This window comes from Chanodichthys erythropterus, chromosome 3, assembly GCF_024489055.1.
Source record: "Chanodichthys erythropterus isolate Z2021 chromosome 3, ASM2448905v1, whole genome shotgun sequence".
Classification (NCBI taxonomy): Eukaryota; Metazoa; Chordata; class Actinopteri; order Cypriniformes; family Xenocyprididae; genus Chanodichthys; species Chanodichthys erythropterus.
The window spans coordinates 23,788,001-23,806,683 of NC_090223.1; the positions used below are offsets into that span (position 1 = coordinate 23,788,001).

The 18,683-nt window shown below is 37.1% G+C and overlaps 2 protein-coding genes across 2 annotated transcripts in view; one reads left to right on the forward strand and one right to left on the reverse strand.

Annotated features, from left to right (window-relative positions):
• Positions 1 to 227: 227 nt before the first annotated feature.
• tbcd (tubulin folding cofactor D) overlaps positions 228 to 18,683 on the forward strand; it is a 46,184-nt gene continuing 27,728 nt past the window's right edge. The window contains exons 1-14 of the mRNA XM_067381432.1: positions 228 to 744; positions 1,841 to 1,891; positions 1,976 to 2,073; positions 2,166 to 2,267; positions 4,960 to 5,106; positions 5,294 to 5,349; positions 6,477 to 6,609; positions 7,857 to 7,902; positions 7,985 to 8,117; positions 8,219 to 8,361; positions 8,454 to 8,514; positions 8,663 to 8,737; positions 9,728 to 9,822; positions 15,742 to 15,898. Coding sequence (XP_067237533.1) covers positions 570 to 744; positions 1,841 to 1,891; positions 1,976 to 2,073; positions 2,166 to 2,267; positions 4,960 to 5,106; positions 5,294 to 5,349; positions 6,477 to 6,609; positions 7,857 to 7,902; positions 7,985 to 8,117; positions 8,219 to 8,361; positions 8,454 to 8,514; positions 8,663 to 8,737; positions 9,728 to 9,822; positions 15,742 to 15,898 — 1,472 coding nt within the window. The 5' untranslated portion in view covers positions 228 to 569. The remainder of the gene's footprint in view (positions 745 to 1,840; positions 1,892 to 1,975; positions 2,074 to 2,165; positions 2,268 to 4,959; positions 5,107 to 5,293; positions 5,350 to 6,476; positions 6,610 to 7,856; positions 7,903 to 7,984; positions 8,118 to 8,218; positions 8,362 to 8,453; positions 8,515 to 8,662; positions 8,738 to 9,727; positions 9,823 to 15,741; positions 15,899 to 18,683) is intronic.
• Positions 10,426 to 13,604, reverse strand: znf750 (zinc finger protein 750). Its single transcript, XM_067372198.1, has 3 exons — positions 13,540 to 13,604; positions 11,227 to 12,506; positions 10,426 to 11,047 (listed from the first exon to the last, which is right to left on the reverse strand). Exons 2-3 carry the CDS (start codon positions 12,456 to 12,458, stop codon positions 10,426 to 10,428), a joined length of 1,854 nt encoding a protein of 617 aa, XP_067228299.1. The 5' UTR covers positions 12,459 to 12,506; positions 13,540 to 13,604.

Sequence of the window (18,683 nt, forward strand, 5' to 3'; positions counted from 1 at the left end):
GCCAGTCGTATGTTTGAGAGAGAAAAAAAATAATGATTTTGGACATCAAAAATGTAATCACCCATATATGAGATAAATGAAAGGTGGCAATCTAAATATTAATACTCTCTTTTTTTAAATATTAAATAATGCGTTCAATTGCAACATTCCCTTAAAGGTGTAAAGACTTTAAACTTGAAGTGTAAAATACGCGTTTTTTAAATGACTTTTGATCCTACCGACTTGCCGTTGCCGACTTGAGCAGCAGCGTGAGCATCATAATAATACGAGGGATGCATTATAAGCCTTTACGCTCTTTTCTGATTATGTCATATGTGAGTCGATTTGTCAGTGTTTTGAAGAAGAAGACAGAGAGTTGCTTTTAATGAATGTTTTGCAGCGTATTAGAGACACTGAGAAGTGATGAGCTGAAGTTTGAAGAGAATTGAGTGCGTCATTGTGAGCGGCTGCGACTCGAGTTTGAATCAGTTCTTCTAGTCCGAGACATTTTAAACAAACCTTCACGCGCCCGTTCAGCGCATCTCCAGTCTGATCGGTCAGACACAACACTGTCGGTACTGCGATAGATCATGTCGGTGATGGAGGGCGTGTGTAATGGAGAGGAGTCTGAGTCTGAGCTGACGGTGCAGGCGTGTGTGCTGTCCGAGTTCAGCGAGAGCGCAGAGGCTCGAGCTCTCTTCAGCAGCCTGCCGGACATTCATCACGACACGGCCAGCAGAGAGGCCATCATCGAGAAATTTGTGGGTAAGAATGACTTTCATCTACATGATGGCTAGCTAGATAGCTCCTATCTGTCTGTCTGTCTATATCTATCTATCTATCTGTCTGTTGTATCTATCTATCTGTCTGCTGTATCTATCTATCTGTCTGCTGTATCTATCTATCTGTCTGCTGTATCTATCTATCTATCTATCTATCTGCTGTATCTATCTATCTATCTATCTATCTATCTATCTATCTATCTATCTATCTATCTATCTATATGTCTGTCTATCTGTCTGTTGTGTCTATCTGTCTGTCTGTATCTATCTGTCTGTTGTATGTATGTATGTATGTATCTTATCTATCTATCTATCTATCTATCTATCTATCTATCTATCTATCTATCTATCTATCTATCTATCTATCTATCTGTCTGTCTGTCTGTCTGTCTGTCTGTCTATATGTCTGTCTGTCTGTCCTTTGACCTCATGATTCTCATTTGCTCTGACATGCACTGTGAGCTGTAAGGTCTTATATAGACAGGTGTGTGGCTTTCCTAATCAAGTCCAGTCAGTATAATCAAACACAGCTGGACTCAAATGAAGGTGTAGAAACATGTCTATCTATCTGTCTGTCTGTCTGTTGTATCTGTCGGTCTATCTCTCTATCTGTCTATATGTCTGTCTGTCTGTCTATCTATCTATCTGTCTATCTGTTGTCTATCTGTGTGTCTGTCTGTCATGTCTATCTAAAAATTCAAAAATATTGCCAAAGCATATATACATAAAACAAAAAAATAACCATCTGTATAATAGAAGAAAATATTATCAAATATTATAACATTATCAAATATTATGACATAACTTAAACTTTAAACTTTAATTAACAACTTTAATGTAACACATTAGAACATGTCTGAACATTTGATACCAGAGTGTTTTAACATATACACACACACATACTGAGGACGGTAGGGAAAATCTGTCTGTTGTCTATCTGTCTATCTAACTGTCTGCTGTGTCTATATCTATCTATCTATGCTATTGTGTTTTGTATTGTGAATACAATGTTCTGTATTGTATTGTATAATATAATAGATGACAAAAATGTCAAGTCATGCTCTGGGTTGCTGTTGCAGTTATGATGGATCATTACCAGGAGCAGCCACATCTTCTGGACCCTCATTTGGGTAAGAGAAAGTATCATGGATGTGATGAACAGTTGACATGCTGATTGTGTTTTGTGATTGAAGGCTGTATTTGTTGTTGTTCAGAGTGGATGCTGAACATGCTGTTAGAGATGATCCGCAATGAGAAGTCACCACCTCTTCTGGTCCATCTCTGTTTCAAATTCCTCTATATCATCTCAAAGGCAAGCTGGTTTATGACTCTCTAAGTTGGACTGATAATCTTTCTGAAATCATGGTACAAAGATTTGTGACTGAATTTTTGGTGCTTTCTTAGGTCAGAGGCTACAAGATTTTCATGCAGCTGTTCCCCCACGAGGTGTCGGACGTTCAGCCAGTTCTGGACCTTTTATGCAGACAGGACCAAAAAGACACTGAGGTCAGTTGGTCCCTCAGTTTCATAAATGCTTTTAAGCTCTTTTTTTAATGAATACACTTTTTGTGTCCATTTTTGCACCATCTCTCTGATCCTTTGAATTAAACATGACATTATTTGCAGCTGTGAAACAATTTAAACACTACATACACAAATGCATTCAGCTATCTAAGGTGAGAAAGTTGCGGAGTTCAAAGGGTTTTTTACAGTTTGGTTTCAGTAAATGCTCTCTTTGGCCTACAACGAAAGTTTTGAGTTCTAACAGTTATTGTATGCTTTCATAATGCAACAAGCTTAAATTTAATTTCTGTTATAACCACATGATTTATTTATCTGCATTTTGTGGAAAGAGATACATTTTTCTGAAATATTTCAGGTTATGAACTTAAGGTACTTTAAAGTACTACTTATTTGTTTGTTAAAAAAACATTACACATACAGTACAGCTATAAAAGTTCTGTCATGAAACTCTAGATGGCGTAGGCTGATAGGTCCTTAAAGGGTTAGTTCACCCAAAAATGAAAATTCTGTCATTAATTACTCACCCTCATGTCGTTCCACACCTGTACGATTTTCGTTCATCTTCAGAACACAAATTAAGATATTTTTAATGAAATCCGAGAGGTATATGACTCCTTCATAGACAGCAATTTAACCACCAATTTCAAAGTCCAGAATGATAGTAAAGACAAAAATTGTCCACGTGACTACAGTGGTTCAACCTTAATGTTGTAAAGCAACGAGAATACGTTTTGTGCGCAAAAACAAAACAAAAACAACGACTTTATTCAACAATATCTTTTCTGTATCATTCTCCTATGCTGTTTATGTCCAGCTCTTCCAGGTTCTATGTCAGAATGCCGACTCATTATTGGCCGACGCTGTTTACGTGAGCAGCACGACACATTCGTGTGATGCTGACACAGGAGCTGGCCAATAATTATTGCTGTTGATTAGTGCAGGAACTTGCTCCGTTGATACACTGCTGTGAGCAAGTAAGACATGCTGCTGCTGCTGTACAAATAGCATATATCAATTACCCATAGCAGATCTATACAGGCGGAGCTGGGGAAGGTGAAGGGTTTCAGAGGAACTTTGAAAGAACGCTGAGAATTGCTATAGTAATTGTAACCAGTCATTTAAATGTTGTGAGCAGCAAGCTCATTGGCTGCAGATGTGACATGAACCAATCAGCTTGTGCCAGTAGTTAATATGGGTGTAACAATACATCGATATAGATCGATACATCGATTATATATCTAATGAGACAATATATCGATGTACCGTGTAACAAAACGATAACTGTAGGTCATATTTATGTATTTACACATTATTTACATTATACACATTATTTTCACAATGTGTCACTGTCACTGACCGGTCGATTGCTGAAACTTCACAAAAGTTTGTCAGTTGCTCATTTTTAAAGCATTGCAGAAAGACAAAAGAGAAGAGCTCAGCACACGAATAGGCCACTGAATTCAGTCTTTTTTTAACTTTTTTTATATTTGTGCTTCAGTAGATAAAGGTCTATGGTTTTGCAATACATTAAAGGGCTTCATCTTGCAAGAGTTTATTGCTGTTTCTAAATCATGTTACTTTCTGCTGGGTGTCTGTTAGATCACAGTACTGGAAAAGAGAGAACTATGAGTTGTTCTTTATGTGCACAGTAACTGAAATTTAAACCTCTAAAAAGAAAAAGCTCAATAAACTGTACCTTCAAGCACATCATTCTGTATTCGAGACTTTCATATTATAATACTTTTGCACAATGAAAGAATATTAATAGCCTATCTTGTTCTGTCCTATCTATATGTTGTTGCCGCAATAAAAAAAAGCATTGAAGAACAATGAAACAGCTTTTAATTTTTGTTGTGTTTATATATAAATATATTTATTTGTTTTTCAGTAGATTAAAGTACTACTTCTAATCTTGACTGTTACCATGTCATCAGCTGACATCAGATTACTGATCTCCTGTGTGACTTGAGTTTTTTATTTGTGGATGTCCCAATCAGGTTGCTGGATTTGAAATTATAAAATAAATGTATGTTATATATTTTGGTTGCATTTGTGAGTAAAAAAAAAAAAAAAGAAACTGGTTGTGTAAAATAGGCACATAATATCATAATATCGCTATATTGATTGATATACCCCTGAATCGGATCATATCGCAGAATTTTTTGAGATATTGGCAAATATTGTCGCTGGCTATAAGAATCAATATTGTATCGTATTCTGATGAACCTTCCGATTTACATGCCTAGTAGTTAACTGTTAACTCAGCTTGCGCCATCTAGAGTTTCATGACAGAACTAGGCACATCTCACCAGGTGGGTATTTTGCATTAGGTGCACTTATGCGGGTGTTCAGATGTGCGGGTACCAAATTGAGTCTGTGCTTGGCACTACTGATACTGCAGACATGTCTTAACTTTTGAACCAATCGCTTTTGAACGAGTCTCTCATTTCAGAATTAATGTCTTAACATTGATCTATCATTTTATTTATTGACATTTGTATTTCTTGAGCAAGAAATGACAACTGAATCGCTTCAGGTGGTAACTAGTTGCAGCAGGTCACCATTTGTCGTATCTGGAAAAATGCCATCCATGTGTTTTTTGTAATTTATCCTTCCCAAAGCACAAAACAAGTTGTATATCATCTACTTAGTTGACTTTATGTTTCTGTATTAGACCTGGGAAACACGCTATATACTCCTCCTCTGGCTCTCCATGACATGTCTCATTCCCTTTGACTTGTCCCGTCTGGATGGTCACCTGTCCGCTGACTCCGGGCTGAACAGGGAGACCATAATGGATCGTATTTTGGCTGTTGCCAAGGTAACACCCACAATCACAGACCACCATAGACTTTAACATCCTTATTTAACATCACTTATCAGTGAGGGTGGTTAAAGTTTATTATATTTTTACATTTTTATTTTATTAATTCTTTGCCAGTTTTACTAATATCTTAAAAAATATTTTTACTTAACATGGCCTTTGTGTCATCATTGTTTTTTGGCAGTCCTTTCTCAGAGTCAGTGACAAATCTCGAGATGCTGCATCAGTGCTTGTATCAAAGTAAGTTACATGTTATGTGTTATTCCTCTATATGTGTGTTTTAATATCTGGGTAGAGCTGGCCAATGTATCAAATATTTAAATGATTTTGCTTGCAATATAAATTAAGCAATAGAGTAAATATAAATATTGCTATTGATTTATATATAATATAATATAATATAATATAATATAATATACAGTGGCATGATAAAGTAAATTAAATTAATTGAATTTTAATAAAATAAGAGGGATAATAAAAAATGCATGTTATTTTTTTGTTTAGTACTGTCCTGAGTAAGATATTTTACATAAACGATGTTTGCATTTAGTTCACAAGACAAAACAATAGCTGAATTTATTAAAATAACCCCATTCATAAGTATGTGAACCCTTGATTCTCAATACTGTGTGTGGTTACCTGATGATCCACGACTGTTTTTATGTTTTGTGATGGTTGTTCATGAGTCTCTTGTTTGTCCTGAGCAGTTAAACTGAGCTCTGTTCTTCAGAAAAATCCTCCAGCTCCTGCAGATTCATCAGTTTTCAAGCATTTTTGCATATTTGAACCCTTTCCAGCAGTGACTGTAGGATTTTGAGATTCATCTTTTTACACTGAGGACAACTGAGGGACTCAAACACAACTATTAAAAAAGGTTCAAACATTCACTGATGCTCCAGAAGGAAACACGATGCATGAGCCGAGGGGTGAAAACTTATATATATATATGTAATATTTAAGCCGTTATTTTTTTATTTTGTACTTAAAGCGTTTAGCAAACTATATAAGCAGGTAAATGTTGCTGTTTAGTTCTTTAGTCTAATAATGTACAGTGTATTGATGCATATAAAAAAAATATTAAATATAATTCTTTCTTGCATTCATTTAGTGAAAAGCAGTTTGGAAAACATGATTTATTTAATAGTTTTTTACTTCTTGCTTTAAACATTTTGCATCCACTTGTCTAAATGGAAATACAATTTCACCAGGTGTAATAAAAATTATTTCCAGTTAGTGCCACTCTTATAATATCCAAAAGTGAGTGTTTACTGCAAAATATTGACAGTTTTCTCACTGAGCAGTAGATGGCACTGTTTAAACACTTGTAGAAGTTCTCTTTCCTTAAAAGATTGGTATTATCTGCACAGGTTTGTGACTCGTCCAGATGTGAAGCAGAAGCGTCTGGGTGATTTTCTGGACTGGTGTCTGACCACCATCTCTCAGACCAGTGAAATGACCATGGAGGGAACTGTGGCCCTTGATGGAGCTTTGCAGTCCCTGGTGAGCCTCCAAAACAAGCCCTTTGGCAAAAACAATCCATCTACAGTTGATCCTTAGCTATGTACTACATTATGCATTTTCGTTCACTTGTTCACTTGCATTTTTGTTCACTTGTCATTTTATTTTGTTGGACATGGGCTCCCAGTCTGTACAAACACTCTCACACACACACAATATATATTAAAAAAATATTAAATATTAATATGTTAATATTTTTTATGATGCATTATTAGGCAAAATTATTGATGATTGGGCAGGTACGAATGATTAAAACATTATATTTCACTTTCAGATTCTTACTTGCTAGCTGTAAATGGTCAAATACTCAAGTTACAGTCAAATAGAGGCTCATATTTGGAATCACTTTCGGAACACTTTTTTTTCCACAGCTTGTGAACAATAAAAGTTGATAGCCAATCAGAATCATCCTGCTTTAAAGAGCTCGAGCATTACAGAGGCAGATAACAACTGCAGTGTGTGCTTATAATAAACAGAATGATATTGTCTGTTGGTGTGGACACTGATATAGTTATTGTTATAGTTATTGGTGTGAACGGCCTTTAAGCCTATAATTCTTGTATTTGTAGCTATGATACCTGCCAAAACCAAGAGAGGCAGAAGTTACATTCCCTCCTACCTGTGTTTTTACATTGCTCTATTAAAATGCTCATAATTGCTAATTTTAGTGACTGATCCTTATCAGAATTTGTTTTTGCATTTGGGCATCCTGCATGGTTTAAAGTCCAGAGAGATGTGAAAACAGTCCTGCAGTTGTTATTCTTTCGTGAAGCATGTCTACCGCCTGAGGCGCTCAAAACTGGCTCCGTGTGTTTGGGAATGCCTGGGGTGCTAAAACTGCCATCAACAATTTGCATATATGCTTTAAGTGCCATAAGGCAGGGAGCAGGAACTTTAAAGCAGCGGTGCACTTTTAAACTTGGCAATTACAAGATACTGCTGCTGGCATTGAGCGTAACTGTATTCAGATTTTTATAAGATGCATTGCAAATGGGTTTAATTAATTTTAATAAATTTGACTCCGCATCAACCTAAGGATATATAGGTAAAGTATTGCTCAAAAGATTTTTAATGGGTAGTTGGGGTAGTTTGGTATTTCCCAGCTAGGGGTATGTGTACTGCAGGACTTTAAGCACAGTTACTTAAATTTTCATTAAAAAATTAAATGCATATCAAAAAATATTAGCAAACACTGTAACCATCCTAATCAAGTGATGATTTCTCACCAGGCCCAGCTCTTCAAGCATGGGAAACGTGATGACTTCCTGCAGTATGGTGTGTATTTGGTCTCTAAAAAACCAAAACGTACAAATAGATAAATGTTCGCTAGTCTTTACCTGACCCCATTCGTTTGCAGCCCCCACAGTGCTTCAGTGCCTGAACCAGAAGAAAATAGCTGAAAGTAACCAGGCCACGTTACGTAAGCTGGGAGTAAAAGTTGTCCAGAGGCTTGGCTTGACCTGTCTAAAACCACGTTTGGCCAAATGGAGGTAAGTGACCGATTGACAAAAACAACAAAAACATAAAAATGAAAGAAGGAATGCTCAAAAGTGTCAGCTTGTTTGTAAGCATTCTGTATGATTGCATCCAGATACCAGAGAGGAAGTCGGTCACTCGCCGTAAACCTGGCTCTGTCTTCTGCCACTGGAAGCATAGAGGATACAAAACCTGATCTAGAGTCTGTCAGTCAAGAGGAGGACTATGACATCCCTCAGGAAGTAGAGAATGTCATTGGTAAATATCCATGCGTATTTTCATGTCTGTTTTGTTTGCTAAATAACTAAATGCTATCTCGTTACTGCTAATTTTCTTATTCATTGTTGCAGAACAACTTTTGGTGGGACTGAAAGACAAAGAGACAATAGTGCGATGGTCTTCTGCAAAGGGGTGAGAACAGTCAAGGTTATGAATTACACTTTGTTTAATTTTGACTGTCTTGGCTAGGTATGACAGTAATTCCATATTTCTCTGTAATAATCCCTAGAGTGCTAAAATGATTCCTTTTTAACTGGTCTTTCTCTTTAACCACCTGCAGGATTGGAAGGGTGACTGGTAGACTACCTAAAGAGCTTGCAGATGAAGTGGTTGAATCTGTTTTAGAGTGTTTCAGGTGTGTCATGATATGACAAAAGGCTGAGATATAACGATTAGGGGTTAAACGGATCGTTGTTGATCCGTGATCCGTACGGACCAGGACCCACGGTTCAGCACGCATGTGATTCTCGGATTAAATTCAAGTTTGACCACCATAGGCTGAAACTTTATCATGTGCAACTAGTTTACTCATTCAAAAGATTTGAAACCATTCCAGCACTAGAAGTGCAAAAAGAGAATTTAATTCGGTACTCGTGCGCTGTTATGTGTGCGCACAGCTGCGCAAACCCGAGGCATGTTTCAGGTCGTGTGCAAACTCTGAATTGATTCTTCTTTAACGTCTACTTACACTTGCATGGACACATACACACATAAAATTGGGTCAAAATACCAGTCTCAGCAAGTATTCTTGTAATGAGAACAAGAAAGAGAACAAAAGAAGGATGTGTACCATTATTTTTGGTCCATGCCCTCTGTCTTAAAGTGACAACAGCCTATACCTGCTGTTGTCTATATGTTATTAATGTTAATCAAACTACAAAACAGCTTTAACAAAGATGAATCTATATTAAATTTATACAGTGAACATAGTGTTATTTTACATTTAATTATTACATTTCTGTACCTGAAATCAATACTACAGTTAGACCTTACTTTATATGTAATTTTGTTGGCTATACTGTATTGTATGCTTGTAATTAGTGTATTTATTTATATTTTTTACAGACTGTTCACTTGCCTTTAATAATGTTTTAACTTTATTAGTTAGGCTAGTAGTTTTTGCTGTGGTATCAGAGTACTTAAAGTGTGCTTTAAGTAATAAATGGAAAGTTACCCCCACCCCTAAAAATTTTTTTTTCTTGTTGTTCTGAAAATTGATCTGATCCGTGACTCAAAAATCGTAATATGATCCAAACCGTGAGTTTTGTGATCCGTTAAACCACTAGTGATGATGTGTATTAAGTATCTTCAAATACTTAGTGAGGTCTTTTTCTGCATATTGCAGTTTCCAGGAAACGGATAATGCCTGGCATGGGGGCTGCCTGGCTCTTGCAGAGCTAGGCCGGAGAGGACTCCTGCTTCCTTCACGTCTTCCAGATGGTTCGTTTGTATTCTCTTTTTTTATTCTCTATTGTAATAAATTTGAAAATTGAGTTTGTTTACCTTACCCACTGACATAAATTATTGCTATAATCGTAATCTAAACATTGTACCACCCCTACACCGTACTCAGTTTAAAAACACTCATAAGCAACATACTTTACTTTATGCAAACTTTTTATTCAAATAGTGCAAGTTTGACTTGCTTCTTTATTTAAAAAGAAAAATAATAAAAATGCCACCACCCAGCTTCCTTTAATGAACTGATACATACTTTTGTAAGTCTATCAAAGAGCCAGAAGACTTTCAGTGACTATCTGGGCTGCCTTCTTTTTCCAATCAGTGCATAATGTTTTATTTTGGAATTATCTACATTTATATTTATCCATTAGCCAGACGCTTTTATCCAAAGCAACTTACATTGGATTAAAGGTATACATTTTATCAGTTCATGCATAGTCTTTGAATTTGATCCCATGGCCACTGACAGCTGATTGAGGTTGGCCATCTTCCTGTAAAGTCTCTTGAGAATTGATCTTTTCACTGAAACTCCTTTCTTTCAGATATTTGAATTGCAGCATTCCATTCTTTGAAATCTCTGCATCAGCAGTTTTGCGACCTCTTTCTTTGAGTTCGGGATGGTTCTTTTACCTTTGCTCTTTTGGTAGTGTGCCTCAGAGGTCTGTTGTTTGCCCGTTTTTGACCCAGTGCCCATGTGCTCTGTTTGGGTGTGTCTGGAGTGTCTTTGACTGGGCACTTGTCTGGGGGAGGAAGGCATTGGCTGTTTTCACCCTCGGCCATTTCTTGTTGGCCAATAGAGGAGTCACTGATAACGTCCCTTGAACTAGCTAGCTGACACAGAGCAAAGGCCGCTGAGTGTCTCTGGTCACATGGGTCTAGGTCTTGTTTTCTGTGTGAAGCAATTGTGGATACCTCAACTTTTATGATGGTTTGTCTCTCTGGAGTTTCAGAGCCTGTGGTGTTTGGCAAGGCTTGGTTGTTGGGCTGTCTCCTGAGGCAGAGGTTGAGCGGTGCCTCTTCTTGACTACTGTCTGAATCATAATGGAGCTCTTGGTCAGAGTAGTGGTGTGTCATGTTGCTGGATATGGCCTGGTCCCTCTTTGAAAGGTTAAGAGGACCTGGCTCCTCCTCATTTTCTTCATCCTCTTCCTTTTCTGATGAAATCTCACTGCTTCTTGGAGAATCAGTGGTTTGGGGTTCATTCCTAGAAAGGAAAAAAACAAGATACCCATGTTAATTTAAGTTCTGTAAAGAATAGAAAACAACAAAAAAAACATGAACTTGCCTGTGGGCAAGCTAACCAGATTTTTTAGTTTTTTTTTTTTTTTTGACTCTGATACAAAGTGTCTTTAGGACCTTTTATGTCTCACATAGTTTACTTACCTCTTTCTATTTTGTAGCATGTTCTCTTGAGGTTGTCCACATGATTTCTTGGTTAAGTTGTTGGTTGCTGTAGTTGTCCCTGGTAAGACATGATGTGATTGACTGACTGGGAGTGACTCCCCATGGGAAGCGAGCCTAATTGCAGCAGGGTTACGCTGGGTAACATCTGCGGTACTGGGCCTGTCTGGAGACCCAGAGGCGGCACATCCTTCTAAAGGACTCTGGCGAGTACCTTTGTCTCCTGGACTGTGCTCCTGGACAGCCATGTCTTCAGGAAGTCTGCTGTAAGAATCCTGATGAGAAATTGGGACCAGGTGCCCTCCGTACTCTCGAGGATAAAATCTGTTGCTGTACACATCTACAGGAAGATACCTGGTTCTATGTAAGGACATGGATAGTTCAGGGTGTTGGTAGAGGCTGTAGGGTAGAGGTGGACCGGGTATAATTGAGTGACCATATCTGTAGTGATAAGAGTGGAGAAGAGAAGGACTAGGCGGGACCAAAGGTGATGGCACCAGAGGTCTCTGGGTCTCTCGGGGTGTGAGTTGATAGGCTGGGGTGTTTGCTTGGTTATGTGGGTAGGGCGCATAGAGGGAGTGCAAGGGCCTCTCAGGTACCATGTATGAAGGATAGTCTTGTATTAGAGGAAGAAGAGGTGCTGTGGAAGCAGGTGGAACCCAAGGTGCCATTTGAGTGTAGAATTGAGGAATGGATGAAGATGTTTGATTGTCTTTGTGTGGAGACCGAGCTAGAGTTTCACTTTCCCCTGTTCGTGTAACTGGTGAGAAAGCTGAAGAGATTTTGTTCTGTGCAATGTCCATGTCTGCACTTTTGTCCCTGGTTTCACGGACTGGCTCAGGGACTTGCTTACTGACCTCCATGATGGGACTTCCAGGCTTTTGTCTTGTTTCTTTAACCATCTCCTCTTGTTCAACCCTGTCGTTGACCATTTCTATAGGTTTGTTGGGTTCAGCTTCCAGGGGTGGCTCTTTACTGGTCTGATTGAAAGGAAGATTATGCTGGGAAGCTCTGGTTGTTTTTCCTGTCTGTTCCATGCGCTGTGATACCAGAGAGATGGAGTTCTTGCAAAGGTTGTACTTCATGTGGTTGAAGAGATGAGACTTGATGTTGCAGGTGAAGGGACATTGGAAACACTGATATTTGAAAGGTTTGCCAGGAGGGCGAGGAATGTAATGGGGTTTCTTCGGTTTTCTCCCCTGGAGAATGTCCATTTTGGTGTAGTTATTCCAGTCCAATAATGTGTGGTTTGTCAGCCTTATCTGGAAACAGAAGAAAAAAATACATTAACAGTTCTGCCGCACACTGGAGCAAAGCATCTTCTGTTTGTTGGGTCACTACTTGAGTTTTATAAAAAGGAACTATGCATGTTCACAGTCCCTTAAGCTTTTCAACTAGTTTGTAGCAGTTCTGTATTGCTTGCTGGTCTGCGTGTTAGCATGACATGCTCCAGCTGCACTAGTGAAGCCAATGTAGGCCTGTAGAAACATGCTCCCCTTCATCAAAACCTGATGGCGTGGGAAACCACATACACCTGTTTCCCATGACCTTACCTGCAAGATACAAACTCTAGACTTTTAAAAGTTTATCTCACTCACGCTGTGAATGTGGAGACTCTACCAGAGGTATTAGAATAATTTTTCATTTGTTATAACATGAGTTACCAATTGGACTGCTTCCGTGATTGAAAGAATTTCCTTCAACAAGTCTGCGCTACAATGAGAATACATAATGGTCCGGTAAGTGTACAAAGATTTTGAGGCCTGAAGGTTTGTATTGGGAAGACGATTGAAGAAAGAGATTGCCATGCAAGTTATGCAGAAAAGGACTCCGCCTTAAGGAACCTGTTTGTCACACACTGTCGCAAGAAGTGGTGGCTCAGGTTTTGACTCCCATGTTTCATATGAAGCCGCTCCCTCCTCAAGGCACAAAAAAAAAACAAAAAACAAAAAAAACATTTTTGTATTGTGAAATTTTTGCTGTATTATGCGTTGTTTCCTTGTTTTGTGGTTCTTAATCACTCTTCAGTGGGTACACGATATCTTGTGATTTTTGCGTAATACAAGAATTTTATGTAAATTGTTTGACTTTTTAGTCTCTGTATAGGTGTACAACCACATGGCAGACACAAAAGAGTATTTTCTAACAGGTGAATCTATAGTCAGCACTTTAGATCTACCCCTGAAACACCTGCTACAAACTTCATCAGCCTTAACAAATGCTAGAAGTACATTCAAACAGCAATAAGAACAGTTACCATTGAAAATTTTAGTGACTTGGTTGTTGCAGCCTTACCTGTTGTCAGCTTCGACAGGATGTTGGAAGTATCGTCAATTTGATATACGTCCACAGTGGACCTTCTAAGGTGATGACAGTCCCACAGTAGAACAGTTTGGCTGTTGTGATTGTCCTTGAAAGCGGGTGCTCTGCTCTTTAGGTGTTCTGTCACGTTTCTGATGAGTCTGATGAGTCTCTTGCTTTCTGAGGTGTTGACTCTGTGGGGTGGAGTCTATGCCCAAGCAGTAGAGCCCTGAGGCAGCATCAATGTGCCTAATATTAGGCAAGCCCCAAGCCACGATACATTGCTCGTTTGCCTTCAGTCTTACCTGTTAGTGAGAATCCACATGGACAAGAAGCCAGACAAGACTGTTTGTGCCTTTTGTTTGCCCAAATGGTTGAATTAGCCCAGGAGTGGTAGAGTTAGGTGTGAAGCAGGTTTGAGGATGTTGTCAGAGGGGTGTGGAGATATTGAGGACAACCAGTGAGATTTGCATGAAGCCAAATGTGTGATGCACCTGATGTGTCTTTCAGCATGCTTATGAAAATTTTTGTTCTGAACAGTTATTCGTGCTGGGTTTGGATCTCAGTTTGTATAAATTTAATGGTAGTTTTGAGTTTTGAAATGCATTCTCATTAATTTGCACATATAGCATGAATCATGAACTCTTAATACTTTTAATACAAAATTTTGGCTCCACCTAAGTTTTAGGAAGATATTTCCTTGTAATGAGGTCCTTCCAAAAGTCAACTATCAATACTCTTTTCTTCTTTGGTGTGTGTTTGTGTATATTTATGCACTACTCACATTTTATTATGAATATGTAATAATTTAGTTCATATAATTGAATAAATCTAATTATATATGTAATTTTTCTAGTTATATAATTATATAAAAAATTTTAAGTTTGGTCAGTAAGATTATTTTTAAAGGTGCCATCGAACATTTTTTACAAGATGTAATATAAGTCTAAGGTGTCCCCTGATTGTGTCTGTGAAGTTTCAGCTCAAAATACCCCATAGATTTTTTTTTAATTCATTTTTTTAACTGCCTATTTTGGGGCATAATTAGAAATGTGCCGAGCCATGTTGCGGCCCCTTTAAATGCTCACACTCCCCGCCCACGGAGCTTGTGCTTGCCTTAAACCGTTTTTTTTTATATATATATTATATATATATATATATATATTAGTGTTAGACTTGCGTTTCGCTGTCATTTTGTTGGACAGGATCGTAAAAAAAAATCCATCATAATCAATATTACCCGTCATTTTAATTTTTATATTTTAATGATAATACATTTTATTCACAAACTTACAGGATAAGCAAATAGGCATAGGCTTGCATTTATTTATACTATGAAAAGAAAGTTGATCAAAGACAAGCTGCGTCACTTTCAGTTTTCATCTTGAACTCTTGTCACGGATTGTGAGTGAATCATCCTTTCCTCTTTACTACTGTACAGAACGAAATAAACATGAATGAAAATAAAAAATATGTTGAAAGATACAGTAGCTTACCGAAATCTGTATCACGTCAGTTCAGTCAGTGTTGCCAACAATGTCACCTAACATGGTATGAAAATTATGTGTAGAATTATGTCTTTGCTTTGATATGAGAAATAATGTCCGGAAAAATGAATTTCATTATCATGTGACATCATTCAGGCATATGCAAAGGGCCACATGGTTGTAAAGCAAAGTTACTCTCTTTTAACTATTTGAAAAATTCATGTTTTCATCTGCTCACACACATGTCCTGAAACATCAGGTCATTCGGTACAACCATTCTAAAACATGGAAAATGTTGTAATATTTTAAAAAGTTGTACTAAATATAAAATGTTAAATTGTCCTTTTGCTAGCTAGCTAGATATCAGCCTATTAACACTGTTTGAAAATATTGTCATTTGGTAAAACTGAAATTTTGGTTAAACAAACGACTTTTTTGGTGACAAATTTGGTCCATCTTGTAAAAAATGTCAAAAGCAGTGTTAATTGATTATAATCTCATATCTCATTGTTAACACTTAATAAAACTTCAAAATTAATTATATCTCCATTATGTTTGTTTTTTTACTTTTTTAAAAACCTTAGTTGTCAATGACCTATGTATGTGTGTGTATATGTATATATATGTATGTAATTATGTATTTAAATAATTTGGATTGCATAACAAATGATTTTTGCATGCTAATGTTTTGTCTGTATGACTCCTACAGTGGTGCCTCTGGTTCTAAAAGCTCTGATATATGATGAGAAAAGGGGAGCATGCAGTTTGGGATCAAATGTACGTGATGCAGCCTGCTACGTGTGCTGGGCTTTTGCCCGTGCCTATGAGCCAAGCGAACTAAAGCCTTACGTCAACCAGATTGCCAGGTACGAGCCCAACACCATCACTGAGACATTATGCATGTTATTTATTCCATTGGTTAAATTTGCTAAATAATTACCAACCTTAAGTGTCAAACTTGGGTAAATATTTCATCCCATACCATTTGTGCTATAGACTTGCATTAAAAAAAAAATCTATTTAATATATTACTTTTGGCTCTTAATTCACAGAGTTAACTTTACTATGTTATTTATTCTTTTAAATAATTCATCTTAATAGTTTTCCTGAGTGGCAGACATATGGATCAGATTTAGAGTATTTCATCTTAAATATGAATATACGAAAATATATTCTTTCCCAACTCTGGATTCAAACTGACTTCTTGTACGCCCACTATTTGTTCAAGCATTTGCCGTGACCTTTCTTAGATCTCTGTGAAGGTGTTTTTGGATGTTCTCCAGTACGAAAGCTCTTTGCGCACCAGAACCAACTGTGGTGAGAGCTGATCTGATGTCAGTGATGGGTGAAAATGACAGCTCAACTTGGGTGGCTCTGTTGACATTACAGTTACACTTTCTCTCCAATGAAAATAGTCTTTTTGTAAGTGAGGTTAGGCTGTGGAATTTGATTAGTGAGACTGGCAGCAAAACTGCAGCCCACATAGTGAAGGCTATTTGTTCTTTAGTCAGCAAGCCAGGAATTGACCTTTTTCCTCCACACTACCTTGTAATTATTTTAAGAAAATTATGTCACAGCAAATTCTATTTGAAAGAAGATTACTGTTTGTTATAATTCTCTCAACCATAATTCCCAACCCCCAACTTTGTGGACTAATATGGAGATAGTTTTAATGAGATTTGAACTTCCAGGAGGGAAGGACAAGGATTGTAACATACCTGTTCTCCTGGCTGTAGTTATTTACCGCCTTAAAACCAGTTTATACACCTCTTACAGCTCAGAACCTCTCCCTATTGAGAAAGTACAGTTTAGTATGTTGGTCTATGCATCTATGTGTCTATGCAAGCAATAACCATGAACTGTATTATAGCTCTACTGAAATTTTAATGAAATAAAAATAATGTATTAGCAAGGCCATGCTGTTACTAAAATGCGTTTTGTACATTTACCATATACACAACCACCATAATAACACGGAAGGTAAAGAGAAATTCAAATGATGAATCAAAATTCCTCACAAGTAGCTTTTTTTTACAAGCCAAGGTAAATACTAATATAAAGGTGCGCATAAAAAAAAAAAAAAAAAAAAGATAATTTTGACAGAAAATTACATTAATAATTCACCCAACACAGTCATGTTGTTACAAACAGGGATGTCAAACTGAAATGAGAACCACTCCCTTTGATTTGTCAAAAAACAAAACAAAAGAGCTCCTAGCTTCAGTACTTGAAGCTTGGCATTGTGTTCGTCTACACATGCTCATGATTCGTTTTTTCAGTGTCTTGGAGCGGCTCGTTTGCAGGAAATGCTGCTTCATATGAATTACAAGCGCTGTGAGTCACTTATAACGTGCATTTGAGAACGCAGCACTTGCCAACTATCTTCCCAAATTTGTATTGGGGATAGTTTGTCAATCTATTTAAGACTTTCTTGTGGTTTCCTACCAGAATAAAAGCTCCATGGTTTAACATTTGAAAGCAAAGAATTAAGTCAGCCATGAATCTTAGTACTGTAATAAATGTCACATCTTTGCCAGCTTTTACTCTCATTATGAGCAACCCTGTAAAAACTTTTTGTCGTTTTTGTTTGTTTTTAGACATTTGAAGAATCTTTTTATAGGTTAAGCTCCAAAAAGCCCACAGTAAAAGCAATATTTTGTAGTCCATATGACTTGTGTGCTGATGAATACAATGTGACAATGAAGCCTAAAATTATTTCTTGACAGTTTTCATTTCTTCCAAAGCTCTAAAATGCATTACAAGCTGTTGTAGACTACACCTGCTTAAATGTTCTTCAAAGATCCAGTACTGCTTTGATAAATATGACTGATTTTTACATTTTTTTTTTTTTTTTACACTGATTTTTGGATCAAATCTGCAGAAGGATGGTAAAATGTGTTAACCAATGCTGATAGTACTGCTGTTATTGGTAGCTGAAAGCATTATCGAATTACATATAGCTAAAATACTAAATAAAAGAACAAGCAAGGGGTGGAGGCCGTGTAGATCTTGTTGATTTTTTTAAAAAAAATTTTGTTATCTGCACAGATTCCATGTGGTTGACGTATGAAAGAAAATTAGTTGGTGCTGTTCTTTCATGTTTCACTGTAGCATTAGATATCATTGATCATTGTATTATTATTGCCAAAAAAGAAATGTCATGTTTTTGGATCAAGTCCAGATCTCTCTTGGAGTGTGTTCACACTTAACAGGTTTGGTTTGAATGAAATGAACTGTGGTGCGATTGCCCTGTTGAAGGGTTAGTTCACCCGAAAATGAAAATTCTGTCGTTTCCACACCCATAAGACCTTCGTTCATCTTTGGAACACAAATTAAGATATTTTTGATAAAATCCGATGGCTCAGTGAAGCCTCTATTGCCAGCAAGATTATTTCCTTTTTCAATGCCCAGAAAACTACTAAAGACATATTTAAAATAGTTCATGTGACTACAGTGGTTCAACCTTAATATTATGAAGGGACGAGATTAATTTTTGTGCGACAAAAAAAACAAAATAACGACTTTATTCAACAATATCTAGTGATGGGCGATTTCAAAACACTGCTTCATGAAGCTTCAAAGCTTTACAAATCTTTTTTTTCGAATCAGTGGTTTGGATCGCATATCAAACAGCCAAAGACACCTGAACTA

Coding starts and splice junctions, on each gene's coding strand:
- znf750 (XM_067372198.1), bottom strand. CDS start 12,458: ATGGACATTCTCCAGGGGAGAAAACCGAAGAAACCCCATTACATTCCT. Junction 11,048..11,226: donor ATGCTACAAAATAGAAAGAG/GTAAGTAAACTA, acceptor TTTCCTTTCTAG/GAATGAACCCCAAACCACTG.